This window comes from Punica granatum, chromosome 8 (assembly GCF_007655135.1).
Source record: "Punica granatum isolate Tunisia-2019 chromosome 8, ASM765513v2, whole genome shotgun sequence".
NCBI classification, from domain to species: domain Eukaryota; kingdom Viridiplantae; phylum Streptophyta; class Magnoliopsida; order Myrtales; family Lythraceae; genus Punica; species Punica granatum.
In genome coordinates, this window is record NC_045134.1 from 10178446 (window position 1) to 10193915 (window position 15470).

The 15470-nt window shown below is 42.9% G+C and overlaps 3 protein-coding genes across 6 annotated transcripts; 1 reads left to right on the forward strand and 2 right to left on the reverse strand.

Annotated features, from left to right (window-relative positions):
• Positions 1–5201: 5201 nt before the first annotated feature.
• Positions 5202–7324, reverse strand: LOC116189339 (ribosomal RNA processing protein 1 homolog). The gene has a single exon (XM_031518965.1). The coding sequence runs from the start codon at positions 7171–7173 to the stop codon at positions 5488–5490; it is 1686 nt and encodes a 561-aa protein (XP_031374825.1). The 5' UTR covers positions 7174–7324; the 3' UTR covers positions 5202–5487.
• Positions 7325–8544: 1220 nt separating this feature from the next.
• On the forward strand, positions 8545–10930 carry LOC116189340 (RING-H2 finger protein ATL43). Its single transcript, XM_031518966.1, has 2 exons — positions 8545–9646; positions 9753–10930. Exons 1-2 carry the CDS (start codon positions 9314–9316, stop codon positions 10677–10679), a joined length of 1260 nt encoding a protein of 419 aa, XP_031374826.1. The 5' UTR covers positions 8545–9313; the 3' UTR covers positions 10680–10930.
• LOC116189338 (pentatricopeptide repeat-containing protein At3g12770) lies at positions 10659–14588 on the reverse strand. 4 transcript variants are annotated; one of them, XM_031518964.1, is made up of 5 exons: positions 12075–14588; positions 11828–11979; positions 11359–11500; positions 11071–11156; positions 10659–10795 (listed from the first exon to the last, which is right to left on the reverse strand). In XM_031518964.1, the coding sequence occupies exon 1, from the start codon at positions 14474–14476 to the stop codon at positions 12263–12265; it is 2214 nt and encodes a 737-aa protein (XP_031374824.1). In that variant the 5' UTR covers positions 14477–14588; the 3' UTR covers positions 10659–10795; positions 11071–11156; positions 11359–11500; positions 11828–11979; positions 12075–12262. The 4 variants fall into 4 exon arrangements, with proteins under 4 accessions (XP_031374824.1, XP_031374822.1, XP_031374821.1 ...); XM_031518962.1 differs by having other exon boundaries at positions 11071–11500; XM_031518963.1 differs by lacking the exon at positions 10659–10795 and having other exon boundaries at positions 11061–11156.
• Positions 14589–15470: the final 882 nt, after the last annotated feature.

Sequence of the window (15470 nt, forward strand, 5' to 3'; positions counted from 1 at the left end):
CGGGAACTTTATCGTGTTGTTTAGACCTAATAGGTTTGATGATAATGATGATTGATGAGGAGTAAATATAAAAGGGCCCGGGCAGCTAATGTCATTAATTTGGTGCATGAAGGTAGCTTCCTATGAAGGCTGCATGGCGTGCCCCATAGATAATGCATGACAGACAGACAGACTCGGAACCATGACGTACGTTTTGTGGATAGATATCCCAACAACTGGTGCTTCTCATTCCATTAAAAACCACATCAATAAACGATAAATAATTAAATAATACAAAAATTAAAAATCCATCACTTTACCCATATAGATTGATTCAAATATTTCGATATTTATTCTCGTTAAGCTAGGTTTCGGAATTGAGTTTTGTGAATAGAGATAATTTTTAATTGGAAAAGTTTTACCCTTTAGTGAACTGATCCGACTCTAACTGAATTATTCGGGGCCCATTGAGTTTCTTGATATCGGAATACTCATGAAAAAAAATCCATTTTCATGACACTCTTATACTGGGAGCACATAGATATATTTATAATATATATTATGATTCTTGACATCAAGGGCAGGGATGGACCGAAAGGGACTGAGTAGCATAGTCGTCTCCCCCCTCCCCCAAAACAATGTTGACATTTTAAGAAATTTCATAAATATTAGGAAAAAGAAAAAGAAATTTCATAAATATTAGGAAAAAGAAAAAGAAAGTTCATATATTATTTTTAAAATTTTGATAAAATTCCTTATATTTCCACTCTCAAACTCGAAAAAAGTACTTTCTTATTGGCTTCCTTAAGGATCTTTTTCCTCAAAGTTCAACTTTTGGGTCCGTCCTTGATTGAGGGATTGGATATATATCGAAACAACTGGAGCAAGCGCGCGGGCTGATTGGAAAGGAATCTGAATGAAAACATAGTATATTTGCAAATTTTATATAATAAGATGTGGGAGTAGATAGATAATTAGTTAAACATAATTTTAACCCGATTGGTGCAAGTGGACATGCATGCATATATTATCGTTAGTCTCGATCGGTCTAGCTAGTCAAATGTTGCTTTCACGCAAAGCTGGCTCTCTTATCGCTCTCGCCTTAAGGAATATTTGAAATGTGTGCACGGTTCCCCCTCAATTATTGTGTGTCTTAGTTGCTTAATGCATGCCAATTCCATGCATGCCCCAGCATAAGGACAATCGAACTTTGGAGCCAATCGATCGATCAATGTTGACATGGAATTGGATCGTAGAATTGAAGTTCGATTAGATTGCATTTGAAGAATGCAGAATCGTTATACCGATTCGTATCCTGCCTACGCATAAATATATTGCCATCCTTATTCTCTATTTGGTGGTAACATTGGATAAGGTTTGTTATTATTTAACATGATATGGATCATAAGACCACATATAAAATTATTAAGCAATTAATTTCATTCAAAAAATGCATCAGTCCGACGGGATAATTAAAATTTTACCTGTAATGATAGAATTATTCATGATCTTGTTGTTGAATATGCAAAAATTGCCATTTAAACCATTTGAATTTGAAAAAGGAATAGAGGAGCAGTAGAGACCGGACGCTGATCCACCACCGTCCCCCTTTTAGGGCCGTCGGCTACGTCGCAGGGGCGGTGGCTAATGATTGGCCCCATTGCCCCTCGTCCCATCCCCTATGGTTTCTACTTTTAGAATTACTATTTGTATTCTGAAATTAAAAATGTTTATTTTTGGGATTATATGATTATTTCACTTAAATATTATCTCGATTTTCTTCTTATATTTCATCATAATCCGAGGACCAAACATAAACAGCATCCGATTTACCCGTCGTGTTAGAACAAAATAAAATGGTCCACCTCGGCCGGCTTCAATTATAGGTGGACTGGCATATCAATGTTCTGGCATATCAATGTTTCTTTCTTTTTTTTTTCTTTTTTTTTTATCATCCTGAGAGGAGACACGTGCAAAAATTCCCCATCCTATAGTAATCGGTACAAAGACATGCATTATTGAGCATTCAAAGGATGTCAAATATACAATAATGGTGCATTTCCTTCGATTATTTTTGCATAAGAGACATCCTACACTAATTAGGCTCTTAGGTCACATCTTACATATTAATTTGCAATCTTGAGAATGTGTATTGTATATAAGGCATGCTCCATGTCCTTAGGGGACCAAAACAACTCAAAGCATTTTTTTTTAACATGCACTATGATATCCGAAAGTCCGATAAACCCTGAATCCGAATCCAAATATGAGTCGAATCGGCTTAATAAGGGATAAAACTCTATAATTATAATTTTTTTTCCATTCACAAGATTTGTTGAGTAGTTCTTTTTTTATAAGTTTTTTTTCGCTATGTACCATGATATTTATAAATTTAATAGGTTTCGTCTAATCTAATTTGAGCCGAGTCAATCTACTAAGGTGATAAAACTCTTTTAGTATGAATTTTTTCCATTTAAAATATTCAAATCCAAAATTTTACTTAAAAAAAATAAATGTTGAACCGATAATATCAACTCATTTTTTTTTCTTAGTTTTCCAAAATGAAGCACGGCACTTTTGACGAGAAGTGCTATGCCAGCCGAGACTCGACTGGCCTGATCGAAATAGATAGATATATTTTTTTAACCAAAAAGGAGTGAAATTAAATTAGAATAATGGGTTATCTTTGAGCCACTTAAATATGAAAGAATCTATTATATATTATATATGACAATATTTCTATAATTTTAATGTTTTTCTAATTTTGAAATAGAGGAAAATTATAAGCAATCATTGGGTTGGAAGCTGCCATGGTTGTCAACTTTGCCCCACTCAATAGTTTTCAAGTTAGGTAAAAATATGAAAATGAATTCCATGCCAGAGATGGGCTTTGAAGTGGGCGACTCGAGCGACCAATGAAATGGAAGCGTTTCGGACTCATAAGCAAAGTGGGATCCCCAATTATTGAAGGCCTTCCAGAGTGCTAAGAGTCCCGGTTAATTGTGATCGGCCATGCCAAGATAGATATTTCCAATTGATGTAAGGAAGTATAATAAGATTCCCAATTCATGGTCGTGTAATTGCAAGGCCGATCCATTGATACGTCGTCGATCGACGATATTCATGCCCTGAGAAGCTAAAGGACACGAAAGATTATCCCGGGACATCGCAATAAACGTTTCATGAGCTTTTGGCACTCGTAAGAGTGACTCTCTCCTTGCACCCGTCTGCGCGTGCCATCTGATCCAAACGAGAACTACTTCGCTCTTAAAATTACCAAGTGAGCTACTTCGAACACGTGTACGTACCAGAGGGAACCCAAAAGTAAAGGTTTGATCAAGCCGGACATATAGCATGTCCGTCGTGATGAAGATAATCAGCAATTCATGACTTGACGGAATCAAGTCGAGAATCATTTGGTAGTTTTCTCCGGCAAATAATAATAATAATAAGGGTTAATTACCTAAAAAAATACAAAATTTTCACATTTTAATCAATTCTAGCATGATTTTTTTTCTTGATCTAAAAGTGTACGAACTATCAATTTGATACCAATTTTAACATGCCTCAACTTTTCTGTTAATTTAAATGAGAATATATGGCCACACCCTTCGATTGAGGTAGCCGAGATTGCCGGCGAACTTATAGGGGGGCCGGTGAGCCCCGATGAGGCCCTCATTGTCCGAATTTGAAAAAAGAAAAAAGTAAAATCGAGAAACGAATGAAATAGGTAAGTGGTAGGGGTGTGCGCGGATACCGGGTATACTAACCAACCTATTAAGGTATGGTCCCGATAGCTCGTATTGAAAATAGGATTGGATCCGGGTATTAAAATAAAAAATCGGTGAAAATCGATTTCGATTCTGGTACTTGCATATAGGATATCAAGAACCGAAACCGAAACCTGGACTTGGAAAATAATTTCCCTAATTATATATATATATATATATAATTACATTCACATATTCCTAGATTTAAAATATATAGTCACTAATTTAAAAAAAATCTAAATTTGTGTCGACATTTTATTTTTACGTGATTACTGATTACGAATGAAACATTTTCAATTTTATTTAGCGAAACAAAAAAATTTGCAGGTTCCAACATGGTACCCGAAATCTGTGGTATAATACAGATTTCGAGTAAGTTCCGATTTCAGAACTCAACATGGTAGCATCTGATTTTAAAATCTTAGGACCTTTCACTTACAGGATAGAGTCCCGACATCGTAAAAAAAAAGATACCCATACTCGCACACCCTTAGTAGATGATGGAAGTCTCATCGGCGTCCACATCTCCCTAATTGAGGTCACTAAACACCTTTATCATCATGGGCAACCCCGATTGGATGGGCGGTGGTTGTCAATGAAACCAACCGATCGAAAAAATAAAAGTCATGCTAACATTGATATGAAATTGATAGTTTGTGCATTTTTAAATTAAAAAAAAATATGTTAGAATTGATAAAATGTGAAAAATTTATATTTTTTAGGCAATTAACCCTAATAATAATGCGACTCTACCATCAATTCATTCGCTTTCATACGACTGGTCCCAACAGTCCAATTCACTAAGGAACCTTCTTCAAATGGACAAAATCCATCGAGCTACTTGAAAAGAACCACCCAATGCCTTTCCATTCACTAAAAGAGCCAACCATCGAAAAACTTAAAGGGAAAAAAAAAAAGAACAAAAAAAGGTGTGGTATTAACAAGACGACTCGCTAATCTAACAGGTCGATCTTTTGAGCTGGGACACAGCTCATGCATGAATCCTGCGATGTCAATGACTCGATGCAATGAAATATCTCCACTGAATGAATCCTCAAAATTCCAAATCCCAAATCCTAGGAGAGCAAAGGAAAGTGAAACAACCACTGAGAATGAACCACGGTAAATTCTCTTCTTCTGATGCCCTCTGACATGTTCTCTAACATTTTTCAGTCTACATTCCTCAAGCACTTCCTCATTCATGTCCCATAACATATGCAGCATATGAGACCAATATTCAAATCAGTGAACACTGTAACACACTTTACAAGCACCTATTAACACAATGTTCACTACTTCGACCAATCAACCAGTTTCCCCCGAGAGGCATCACAGGAAAATAGCTTGGAGATTCATCAAAAAGTACAGAAATAGCCATCGAACCATCAATCAAGAGGTTTCTTAGACACCATTTTGTTAAGGGCAAGTCCTCAAAACATTGATTTCAATTAAGTGAATATAAGAAGACAATATCATTGGTCAATGAATAAGTATTTGATGAAGAGTATCGGTCTAAACTCAGGTCCTATACTTATATCCCGAAAATAGGAAGGGAAAATGAACACATTTTGTACCAGTTAGGGGGGAAAATCAAATTTCTGTCAACACTGCTAACAAGCTTCAAATATCAAACCAGGACAAAGTAGGTTACAGAATCAGAGATCATAACATGGTTGAACCCCAAAATTGAAGTAGAAAGCCAAAACCTGCTATTCTTCAACCTGATTTTACAAACTGATTACGGGGAAGATGCTTTTAGCTTCTTCAGGCGTTTGACTGCAGGGGATGCGCCCTTTGCCGTCTTCTTCCTGATCTTCCTCACAGTACGAGCTCGCTGTTTCGCCTTCTTTGATGAGGGAGGTGACTCTTTTATCGGACCTGGAGATAGCCCTTTCTTAAGAGCACTACCTCGGGGGGTAACAGAGGGCGGTATTCTTATGCTTTGCGGAGGCAGAGGAGTGTGGGGCTTCCAGACCAAGTTGTTCTTCATGGAGAATCTCACTTTTTTTACACTTTTTTCCCCACTCATAGCAGAGAGTAAGCCCTCGTCATCTCCTTGATCTTCCATCTTGAGGCCCTGAGGTTGCTGTCCCTTTGTACTCTTCCCTCTCTTTCTCTTCTTTAGGGTAACACCATTACTCCCAGCTTCTAGAAAATCACAAGCGCTTTCCAGGCCTTCATTCAAGCCCTCTTCGGCAGCAACTTTCTCGAACTGCATTTGCAGGTTTGACATCATAGACTCATCAAGCACCACCACAGCTGCAGTATCTTTTGGCTCCTCTGTCGGGTCCTCACAACTTAACTGAACGGGATCACTGTTCTCCTTATCCACCAAACCATTCTCTGGCATCACTTCCTTCTTCTTCTTCTTCGTTTTCCTTTTCTTCTCATTCTTCCCACCTCCCAATTCCTTTTTCGATTTCTTGCGCTTCTTCATAGTTTTAACAGCAGCTCCATTTGCACCATCCTCTGAAGGATCAACACCGTTGATAGGAACCAAGATGGGCACTTCCTCCTCCTCCTCATCATCAACACGGTCTTCAGGTTCGGGAGGTGGAACTTCAATCCCTGAAGATTCCATTTTCTTCTCCAACTTGAGGAACTCCTCGTGCAAACCAAACAACAGCTTCCTGTTCCCCTGAACGCAATCGGTAGAAGAACCCAACTCGAAGAACTTACTCGCAAACCCCATCTTCAAAGCCAAGGTCCCGTATACCATAACATCATCGCACGAATCAACATCTGCACCGCACCTCTTGGCCTCCAAGAGCTTCTTCCCATTGGCCAGTAACACGTCAAACACATTAGATCTAATCTTCCCCAGCAGCACCTTATCCGTGGAGCTCTTCATTACGTGCACCAAGGGCTTCAGCAACACCTCGAGCATCTCCAATTTAAGAGGCGTGAAGGGCCTGAGTTCCTCCAGGAAGACAGTGGCAATATGGTAATCAACCCCACTACCCCGAACCTGATCAACGTCCCCAAAGGTCCTCTCCTCCAAGACCGCCATAAGCCTACCCACAAGCTCCGAATCCCACCCATACTTCTTCATGAGCGCGAACAGTGAATGCAAAAACCTACGAATCAAGAGGTAAAATTTGTCCAGACGGAGAGCGTCTATGCCGTTCCACTCGCGGCGCATGGTCAGGAGGAAGACGGAGAAGTACTGTACGGACAGGGGCAGCTCCAGGGAAAGCATCATGGCGGACAGGCGATTGATGAGCTGAGACTGGAATTGTACCTTGTCGGCGTGCCAGACGCAGTAGAAGAGCCCCTTCCAGAGCTTCTTGAGGTCGGAGTCCGGGATTGAGGTTTGGACGGGCAGCCATGTCTTGAGGAGGAGGCGGAGCGAGCGTTCCCGGAGGGTCTGGTCGCAGGAGGCCAGCTGCTTCACCAGCGACGGGCCGGACACGGCTCCGTCCATTTCTCCGGCGGGGTGGTGGGGTTCGGAGGCGCAGTTCGTCTCAGCTGCTGGTGAGGAACCGAATGAGAGCCTAGGGTTTCGGGGTAGAAAGGACGATGGGACTTTGGCAAATTCCAGCGGGGGCTAAACCCTAGGGGCAGTATCGGAATGTAAAAATGTGTTGCTGTTGCGAGGGCTGCGAACGGGCTGGGCTGGGCTGGGCCGGGCCGTAGCGAGCCGATGCAGGTGATGTGGGTGGATCGGGTCGGGACCCGGCCCGGTATGATGCCCTGCTCTGGGTTTTTGAATTTAATGAGGGGTGGGTTCAGGTTTGTGAGAACGATGAAGCCCATGCCCCGTGACGAATGAGATCCACCATTCCCGGGAAGCTAGCTAGTCCTATCCCTATGGTTTCCAAACGAGTGCTCTAGCATGGACCTGAGCTCGGGAATCGAAGCGAGACTCATGCATCCATCGTAGTCGGGTTAAGAAGAGTTGGATGAGTTTCTTTGATGGGATACTTATCGATCTTAGATCAATCTCACACATCATCATACATCAAGACTACGGCATATCAAGTGAAATTGATCGATCGTGACCTCCATCCGTGATATTGACTCAAGAGGATTCATATTGTCGATCGACTTATTGCAACATATCAAGTCTCCCGATTATCCACGAGAATTCTTACACCCAAAATATCGCTTTCCTCGGTTGGATCATCATAAGTTTGCGAATTATTGACCCCAGGGGCGTTGATCACCACTAATAGATGATAAGCCTCAAGAGAACCAAGCACTGATTTGCCGAATTTAAACCAAGGAACAGAGACAACAGCAACGCATGGCAGACAACCCAAGGCCGTGGAAATTGACAAATGAACAGTTCCATTTCACTGCTCCTGAAGAGGCCCCCCCCCAAGCTCTTGGTTTTGGTTTCTCTGCAGCACCGATGCAGCACGTGCTCCGTGCCCCACCCCATTTCCCCAGGCCTATGCCTATCAACCATCCGATGATCGACCCAATGCCCGATCCTCGCTACGACTATTTCCGGTGCGGACCAGACAGCACACATCGTAACGAGTCCCCACTCTAGCCCTGTGGCATCATCAATGTTGGCATGCTTGGTGAATCAAAATGCGGCGTCGGACACATCATCGAGCGATGAGCACATCATCGAGCGATGAGCATGCCTACGATGACGACCGAGGAGGGGGGGGGGGGGGGGGGGGGGGGGGGGGGGGACCGATCTCAGCTGCTTGTCGCGGTGTAATTCAAACTTGAGGAGGAGTAAATGATTCATTAAATTCCTCGCCCTGATTCCAATAAAAGACCCAGTTGGGGGAGGAGGGGGGGCCATCTCCTGCGGCTCCTTTTCACCTGTTTATCTGCAAAGATAACGCCATAAGCTTTCGCTTCTCTCTGTCCTCTCCTCTCCCGTCCCGGCAGACCTAAGGAAATATAAGCTTCCCCCATCGTTTCATTTTGATTACGATTGGCCTTTTGCAATTTACCCCTCCGTACCCACTCCTTCACTCTCCCCGCAGGTGATTCAGATCGGGACGGGTCAGGCCGGGTCCGCTTCGGCCCTTCTAAGCTATTTTTATCTCTCCTCCCTCGACCTTGTTGGTACAAACGGTTCGACATTTATTTTCTTATATAAAGTCTCAGAAAATTCAAGTTGAAATAATTTTTATTCTTAGTGAGCCAATCCGACTTGAATTGAATTAGTGAAAATTTATTAGACTTTTAGATAACATAGTGCATACTTAAAAGGAAAAAAAAAATGAAAATGACTACTAACCTAAATCAATTCAAGTTATTCGGCACCTCTTATCCTTAAACAAAATTTCGAGTTCAGTTATTATAAATGGAGAAAATTCACATTTATGAGAGCCTTACTCCTCAGTAAACTGACCCAACACAAAACTATATTAGTCGGGGCTCATTTGATTTCTTGATACTGAGCGATGCCATACCAGGAAAAAAATTGAAGATTTTCTTCATTTTTCCTTAATGAAATGGATGAGACCATTTGTTAGGTAGATGCCTTTGTCTCGTCTCTGTTGTTCCTTTTCTGTCCAATCCAGACCCCCATACCACAAGAATCTTCCCCTCAAAAGGCCCATTTCTCCGCTCTACTCTTCCCGCCGCAACTGAAAATGGCCGTTCCCACCTCCCTCTTGCCCTCTTCCCTTCTCCTCCTCCTCCTCTCCTCCTCCCTCGTCCGGCCCCTCTCCCCCGATGAGCCCGCCACTGACTCCCGCAAATCTCCTCCGCAGAGTGGTGGCCCCCCAGGTCCGCCTGCCAATCCTTCTCCCTCCCCGGAGCTGCACCCTGCTCTGCGGAGGAGACTCTCCCCGTTCCACCCGAGCATGATGGTCATAGTCGGATTACTGACCACCATGTTCTCCGCCACCTTCCTCCTCCTCCTCTATGCCAAGCATTGCAAGCGGGGCAGCGGTTACAGCTACTCTGGAAATCTGTACCCAACGGTAAGGCCTCATGGCTCGTATTTTGACTCGTGCGAGGGCATATATGTAACGCAGAACTAAGTTTCATCTCAAAGGATCGTATCTGACATTGTCGACAAATTGCCAGCACTACCCGGTGGGAACGAGCACTGCAGGAAGGAAGAACTCGGGGATCGACAGAGCTGTCATCGAGTCCCTCCCAGTGTTCCGGTTCCAGTCCCTCAGTGGCCATAAGGATGGGCTCGAATGCACTGTCTGCCTGGCAAGGTTCGAGCCATTGGAGGTTCTTAGGCTGTTGCCGAAATGCAAGCACGCATTCCACGTGGAGTGCGTCGACACTTGGCTTGATGCTCACTCCACGTGCCCGCTCTGCCGGTACCGAGTCGACCCAGAGGATGTCCTACTGGTTGATCGCCAGGTGATCTCCTCACCGCCACAGAACCATGTTCTCGAGATTGGTGAGGGCACAAGCCAGCCTGAGGTCCGAAGGATCTCAGGTCGACACTCCTCAGCAGGGGAACGGGGACGGTTCCTTCAGTTCCTGCAACATAAGCGGTGGTCTCTCGACCTGAAGAGCAAGAAGAGCGACTCTTCCATCAACCTCAGGTGCGTTGACCGAAACCTGAGGAAGGATGGCCTCCTGTTGACCAATGATTGCAATCGTGATCAACCACCAGTTGAGAATGACCGCAAAAGGACAAGCGCTGAGGAGCGGCGGCGACGGAGGCTGGACCACAGGATAATAATCTCAGCAGGAGATCGGCAGAGGTGGAGCAATGTGGAGCCGTCGGATCTTCTCTACCTGCAATCAGAGATGATAATGTGCAATGTCAGCCGCAGGATTGGGAGAGGTGGAGGTGGCGTGAGCACAATTAATGGGCGGAGCATGTCCGAGATCACAGGTCTGAGCAGGTTTCAGAGTATAGGAGGTGCTGATAAAGATAGAAAGAGCAGAAATAGTACCAGTCATAGTAATGGCATAATTAACAGCTGCAATGGACAAGAGAGGGAGAGACAGTGGCAGTGGCCAGAGAGGCCGCAAGAGGGACGGTGACAGGGTGGCAGCTCTGCTGGACTTCCCGGCCACGAGCTGTACAATTGGGGCCCGTCATGCTGTCGCTGTTGTTACTCAGCTTAGCTGCAACATTTTAATTTTAATTTTTTTCCTCCCTGTGTTGAGATCAGAGAGTTGGATGCTAGCAGAATGTAGTTCAGTTGCTGTCACACAACTTTATACAATAGAGGAAAAGCCAAAAGGGGCCCCCAGTTATATATGATATAGAAAAGTAAGTTTCCTTTGCCTTCCACTATTCTTCGGCTCGTTTGTCTGTCGGGGAAGAAACTTTTTAGAACGACTATTCCTACCGGATGATTTGTCGTCAATACAGAAATGCAGACAACACTTAACGATGGTTAAATTATGAAGAGAACATCGAAATAAATACCTAGACAATGCATTTGGTCTTAGACTCAATAATGAAGGCTACATCATCTTAACTTGGCAGCAGCTGTCGATAGGAGCAGATCTGATCTGTATTACAGGGTGGGGCAAGGAAACATAACAGTAGATTGTGATATAAGCCCACTTGTTTTGCTGCGATAAGCCAGTTTTGTCTTGGCCCATTGCAGTCTCATGGAATTTAAAGGATTTAACTCAAATAGCATGATAAAAACGTTACTGTTTTATCACCGCGATGTTTGGGATTTCTTATGGGTTAGTGAGGACCGCATACCCCCAATCTAAGCCCGTTTGAGTCAGCATACTGGATTTCTTCCTTGTTGCCCATCCCCTCGACCATGCCCTTGCTACTCGGAGTACATCTTCTTTGACAAGGAGTGAATTTGCAACTAACAATTTAACGGACTAGGAAATCTCTGTAGAAAGACATAAAAAAACAGAAGCAAAGTCGTAAGTAATTGTGTAATCATCAACATTGGCAGGTTTCCTCAACATTTTTGGAGAATCAGATAATGGATCTGGACAAAAATTATGGCTTAAGATATAGGAACACAGAAAAATGCTGAGGGCTAATGAGATGGGGAAAAAAATGGAAAAAAACGAATATCTTCTTGAAATTTCTCCAATTGCCAAAAGGAGAGAAAAGAACTGAAAACAAGAAAGAGAGCCAAAATCTATCACAATATCGAGATAACATCAGGCTGGAAGTTTAATGGAAGTTCTAGTAAGAGTGGTGAAATTACCAGGTGTAGCGGAGGACATAGGATCGAAGTCACCAATGCAAGCCCGAGTTTCCCTTTCAGTAACATCACGGCATCATCGCAGACCAGGAAATGTGACAACGGACCAATTTCATTTTCCGACTGCCATGAATTGGGAATGGAGTCATTGCAGCCTGAAAGAGATTCAGAGGCAAAAAGTTTAACAAACGGCAATTTAATCAAACAGGTTACCATCAAAACCTTTTCTTCTGGAAAATCTGATATCAACCTTTTGCAGTGCATCTTTATTGGTCCCAGAGAGTGACACATGATGCAGCATCCCCTGGCTCTTCACACTTCCCCAAAGTGCAGAAAGCGCACCAAATGAACCCAGATCAAAATCGAGACCGACCAAACAGTCCCACTACTGATATATTTTACAGCGAGCAACCAAATTATCCGTAGTTTTACTCTCCCTCACCAATAATCTCCACAAGAACAAATCCCGTCTTTAAAATGATGAAATCTATTTGCATCCCTGACAACGATCTCCCTCCCCTCGATCTTCGATATAAATTTGGTTGCTGCATGGCAGTTCACACATGCTCGGAGATTCTTAGTTATTCGGAGTGTGGTATGAGGAGGAGTACTGATCAACCCATAAGCAATTGCTAGCCTCTCGCTGTGATTGCAAAGCATCTCCTCCTTCTCCTCGTAATTCAAATCATGAAGCACAGAGTCGATATGCGGAACAAATCCTGCCTCCTTTAATCTCCGTTCCAACCTCTCAAGCTCCTCAAAGATCTCCTTTGATCGAGGGTGGGATTTGTCTCCAACGCGGAACGCCTGGAGCTTACCATTGATCTCTATTAAACTATATCCCAAGTCCTTAGTCAGTCCCCTCTCCCTCATTAAGATCCGTACTCTTCTGACTTGGTCCCACAAGCGGGCCGAAGCGTAGAGGTTTGAAAGCTGAACGTAATGGCCAGTATTATGTGGGTCAAGCAAGAAAAGCTTCTCAGCAGCATATTCTCCCAGTGAGATGTTGCGATAGATCTTGCACGCGCTTAAAAGTGCTCCCCATATGGAAACTCCCGGTTCGATTGGCATTTTCAGGATGAAGTTGTATGCTTGATCCAATTGGCCGGCGCGGCCTAGGAGATCGACCACACAAGCAAAGTGCTGGTGGCGAGGCTTGATCCCATAGTCCTGCATGTGGTGGAAAAGCTCCCATCCTTCTTTCAAGAGGCCCGAGTGATTGCAGGCAGTGAGAAGCCCAATGAAGGTTACATCATTTGGAGCCACCCTAGCTTTTTTCATCACATTGTAGAGCTCAATAGCTTCCAAGGCCTTACCATGCAACCCATACCCCACGATCATTGCGCTCCACATTACAACATCCCCATTGTCCGTCTGATCGAAAACTTCACGGGCCAAACTCACACTTCCGCACTTTGCGTACATATCAATGAGGGCCGTGTTCACAACGATGTCTCCCTTAAATTCTGTCTTACTGATATAGTTGCCCATCCACTTGGCTAGCTCGAGAGAGCCCACATGGGCACAGGCTGAGATAGCGGAAGTCACAGTTATATAATCCGTTCTAATCTTCTGTGAGATCATACTTCGGAACAGATCTACAGCTTCCTCTGCATGGCCATTCTTCGCATAACCTGAGATCATCGCATTCCACAAAATCAAATTCGGAGTCTCCATCTGGTCGAAAAACGCTCTTGCGACAGTCACTAATCCACATTTTGCATAAAATGCAGTGAGGGATATGAGCAAGTCAGGTTCCTTCTCAAGGCCCATTTTGATCACAAGACCATGGACAGATCTGCCCTGTTCCAAGTCCTCTACATCAGCATAGGCCCTTACAATGCTAACAAGGGCAATCCAATCAGGAAGCACGTTACTCCTCCTCATTTGGGTGAAAATCCTCAAAGCCTCCATAGGCTGCCCATTCTGAGCACACCCAGAAATGATCGATGTCCATGAAACAATCGTCCGATCACCCAATCCATCAAAGACTACCCTAGCCTGTTCGATCTTGCCACATTTCATGTAAAGCGCAATAAGTCCATTCTGCACAAAAACATCGGCCTCAAACCCGTGCCTGAAAATCTGCCCGTGTATCCTCCTGCTCATTTCAACTGCGGACAACTCGCTCGAGGCCTTGAGGATATGGGGAAAAGTAAAGCAATCGGGCCTGACTCTGGCCTGTTGCATTCTGCAGTACATCTCGAGGACATCCCTGAACATTCCCTGCCTCGAATAACCCCGAATTATGGCATTCCACAGAAACACAGTAGGGTCGGGAAATTCGTCGAACACCTTGCGCGCATACCGGATCTCGCGGGCATTCGAACTGGCAGTCACTAGTTTCGTGATCAAGAACCCGCTTTGATGCAGCCCCAACGCTAACAACCTCGCATGGACTTGATGCAACTGTCTAATGTGGGTTGCGTTGTCGATAAGAGATGCATAGAATGAATCAGGATTTGAGTATGAATGCCCGGGAGGGCTACTAAGCCCATCATTATGATTGTCAAAATCAAAGCGGCTGTCTTGATGGAGGAGGGGCAAGCCCGAATAATTAAGGATGAGAAATCTCAACGTAGATGAGAAAGTTTCAGCTGCAATGTCGGCGGTTGCAGCTAAGGGTCGGACATGGCGGCAAACCATCTGCATATCCCTGCCCGAACTGAAAAGAAACAGTTTGAACTGATCACCCGAATCCTCCCGCGCGGTCCGACAGCAAGAGAAGGTTGGAACTTGACAATTAAACTAGCGGCTAAAAACTGTTATGCACAGTTGATAAAAGTCGACACTTATTCTAATCAACGTCACGGGTTTAAGTTTCAGGAATGAAGAGTTAAGTTTTGATTTTAATTAGCTTGTAATGGTTGTATTGTTGAATTATGAAAAAAAATATAAAAAAAATAATGAATAGTTAAAAGTAAGTAATGATTATGTTATTGGATTATGTAAAAAATAATGAATAATTGAGAGAATTTAGTATTAAAAATTGAATTAAATGGTTAAAAAAATTGAAAAAAAAGAAAAGCAATAATTGTGTTGTTAAATTGAAGATAAATGGAGTACAATTAAAAAAATTTCTGAAACCAAACGGGCCCTTATTAGGAGTTTAGGAATGAAGAAAATCCTTAATTAAGAGGGTAAATTAAAAAAAAAACCCAAATTTTGTAAAATGTCTCAATTTTGTCCTAAATTTTATTTTGTAACAGAAAAAATCATAAGTTTTCTAAAATGTCTCAAAAATGACCTCCGTTATAACTTCCGTTATAACTTCCGTCAATTTTTGCTGCTGATGGTGGGTCCCTTTAACAGTCCACGTAGGTCACACGTAGGCAAAAATTGACGGAAGTTATAACGGAGGTCATTTTTGAGATATTTTAGAAAACTTATGATTTTTTTTGTTACAAAACAAAATTTATGACAAAACTGAGACTTTTTACAAAATTTGAATTTTTTTTTGTAATTTGCCCTAATTAGGATTTGGGAGAGTTTATTCCTATATGAGCCGATAATTGCTCGAATTGAATTAGTTATGACTCAGTATCATCTCATTTGGCCTGAAATTTTAGACCCAAAATTACATCATTTTGGCAGCTTTTTTTCCCCTCCTAAAGTTAAAAACCATTTCTTTTTTGTACATGTGGGT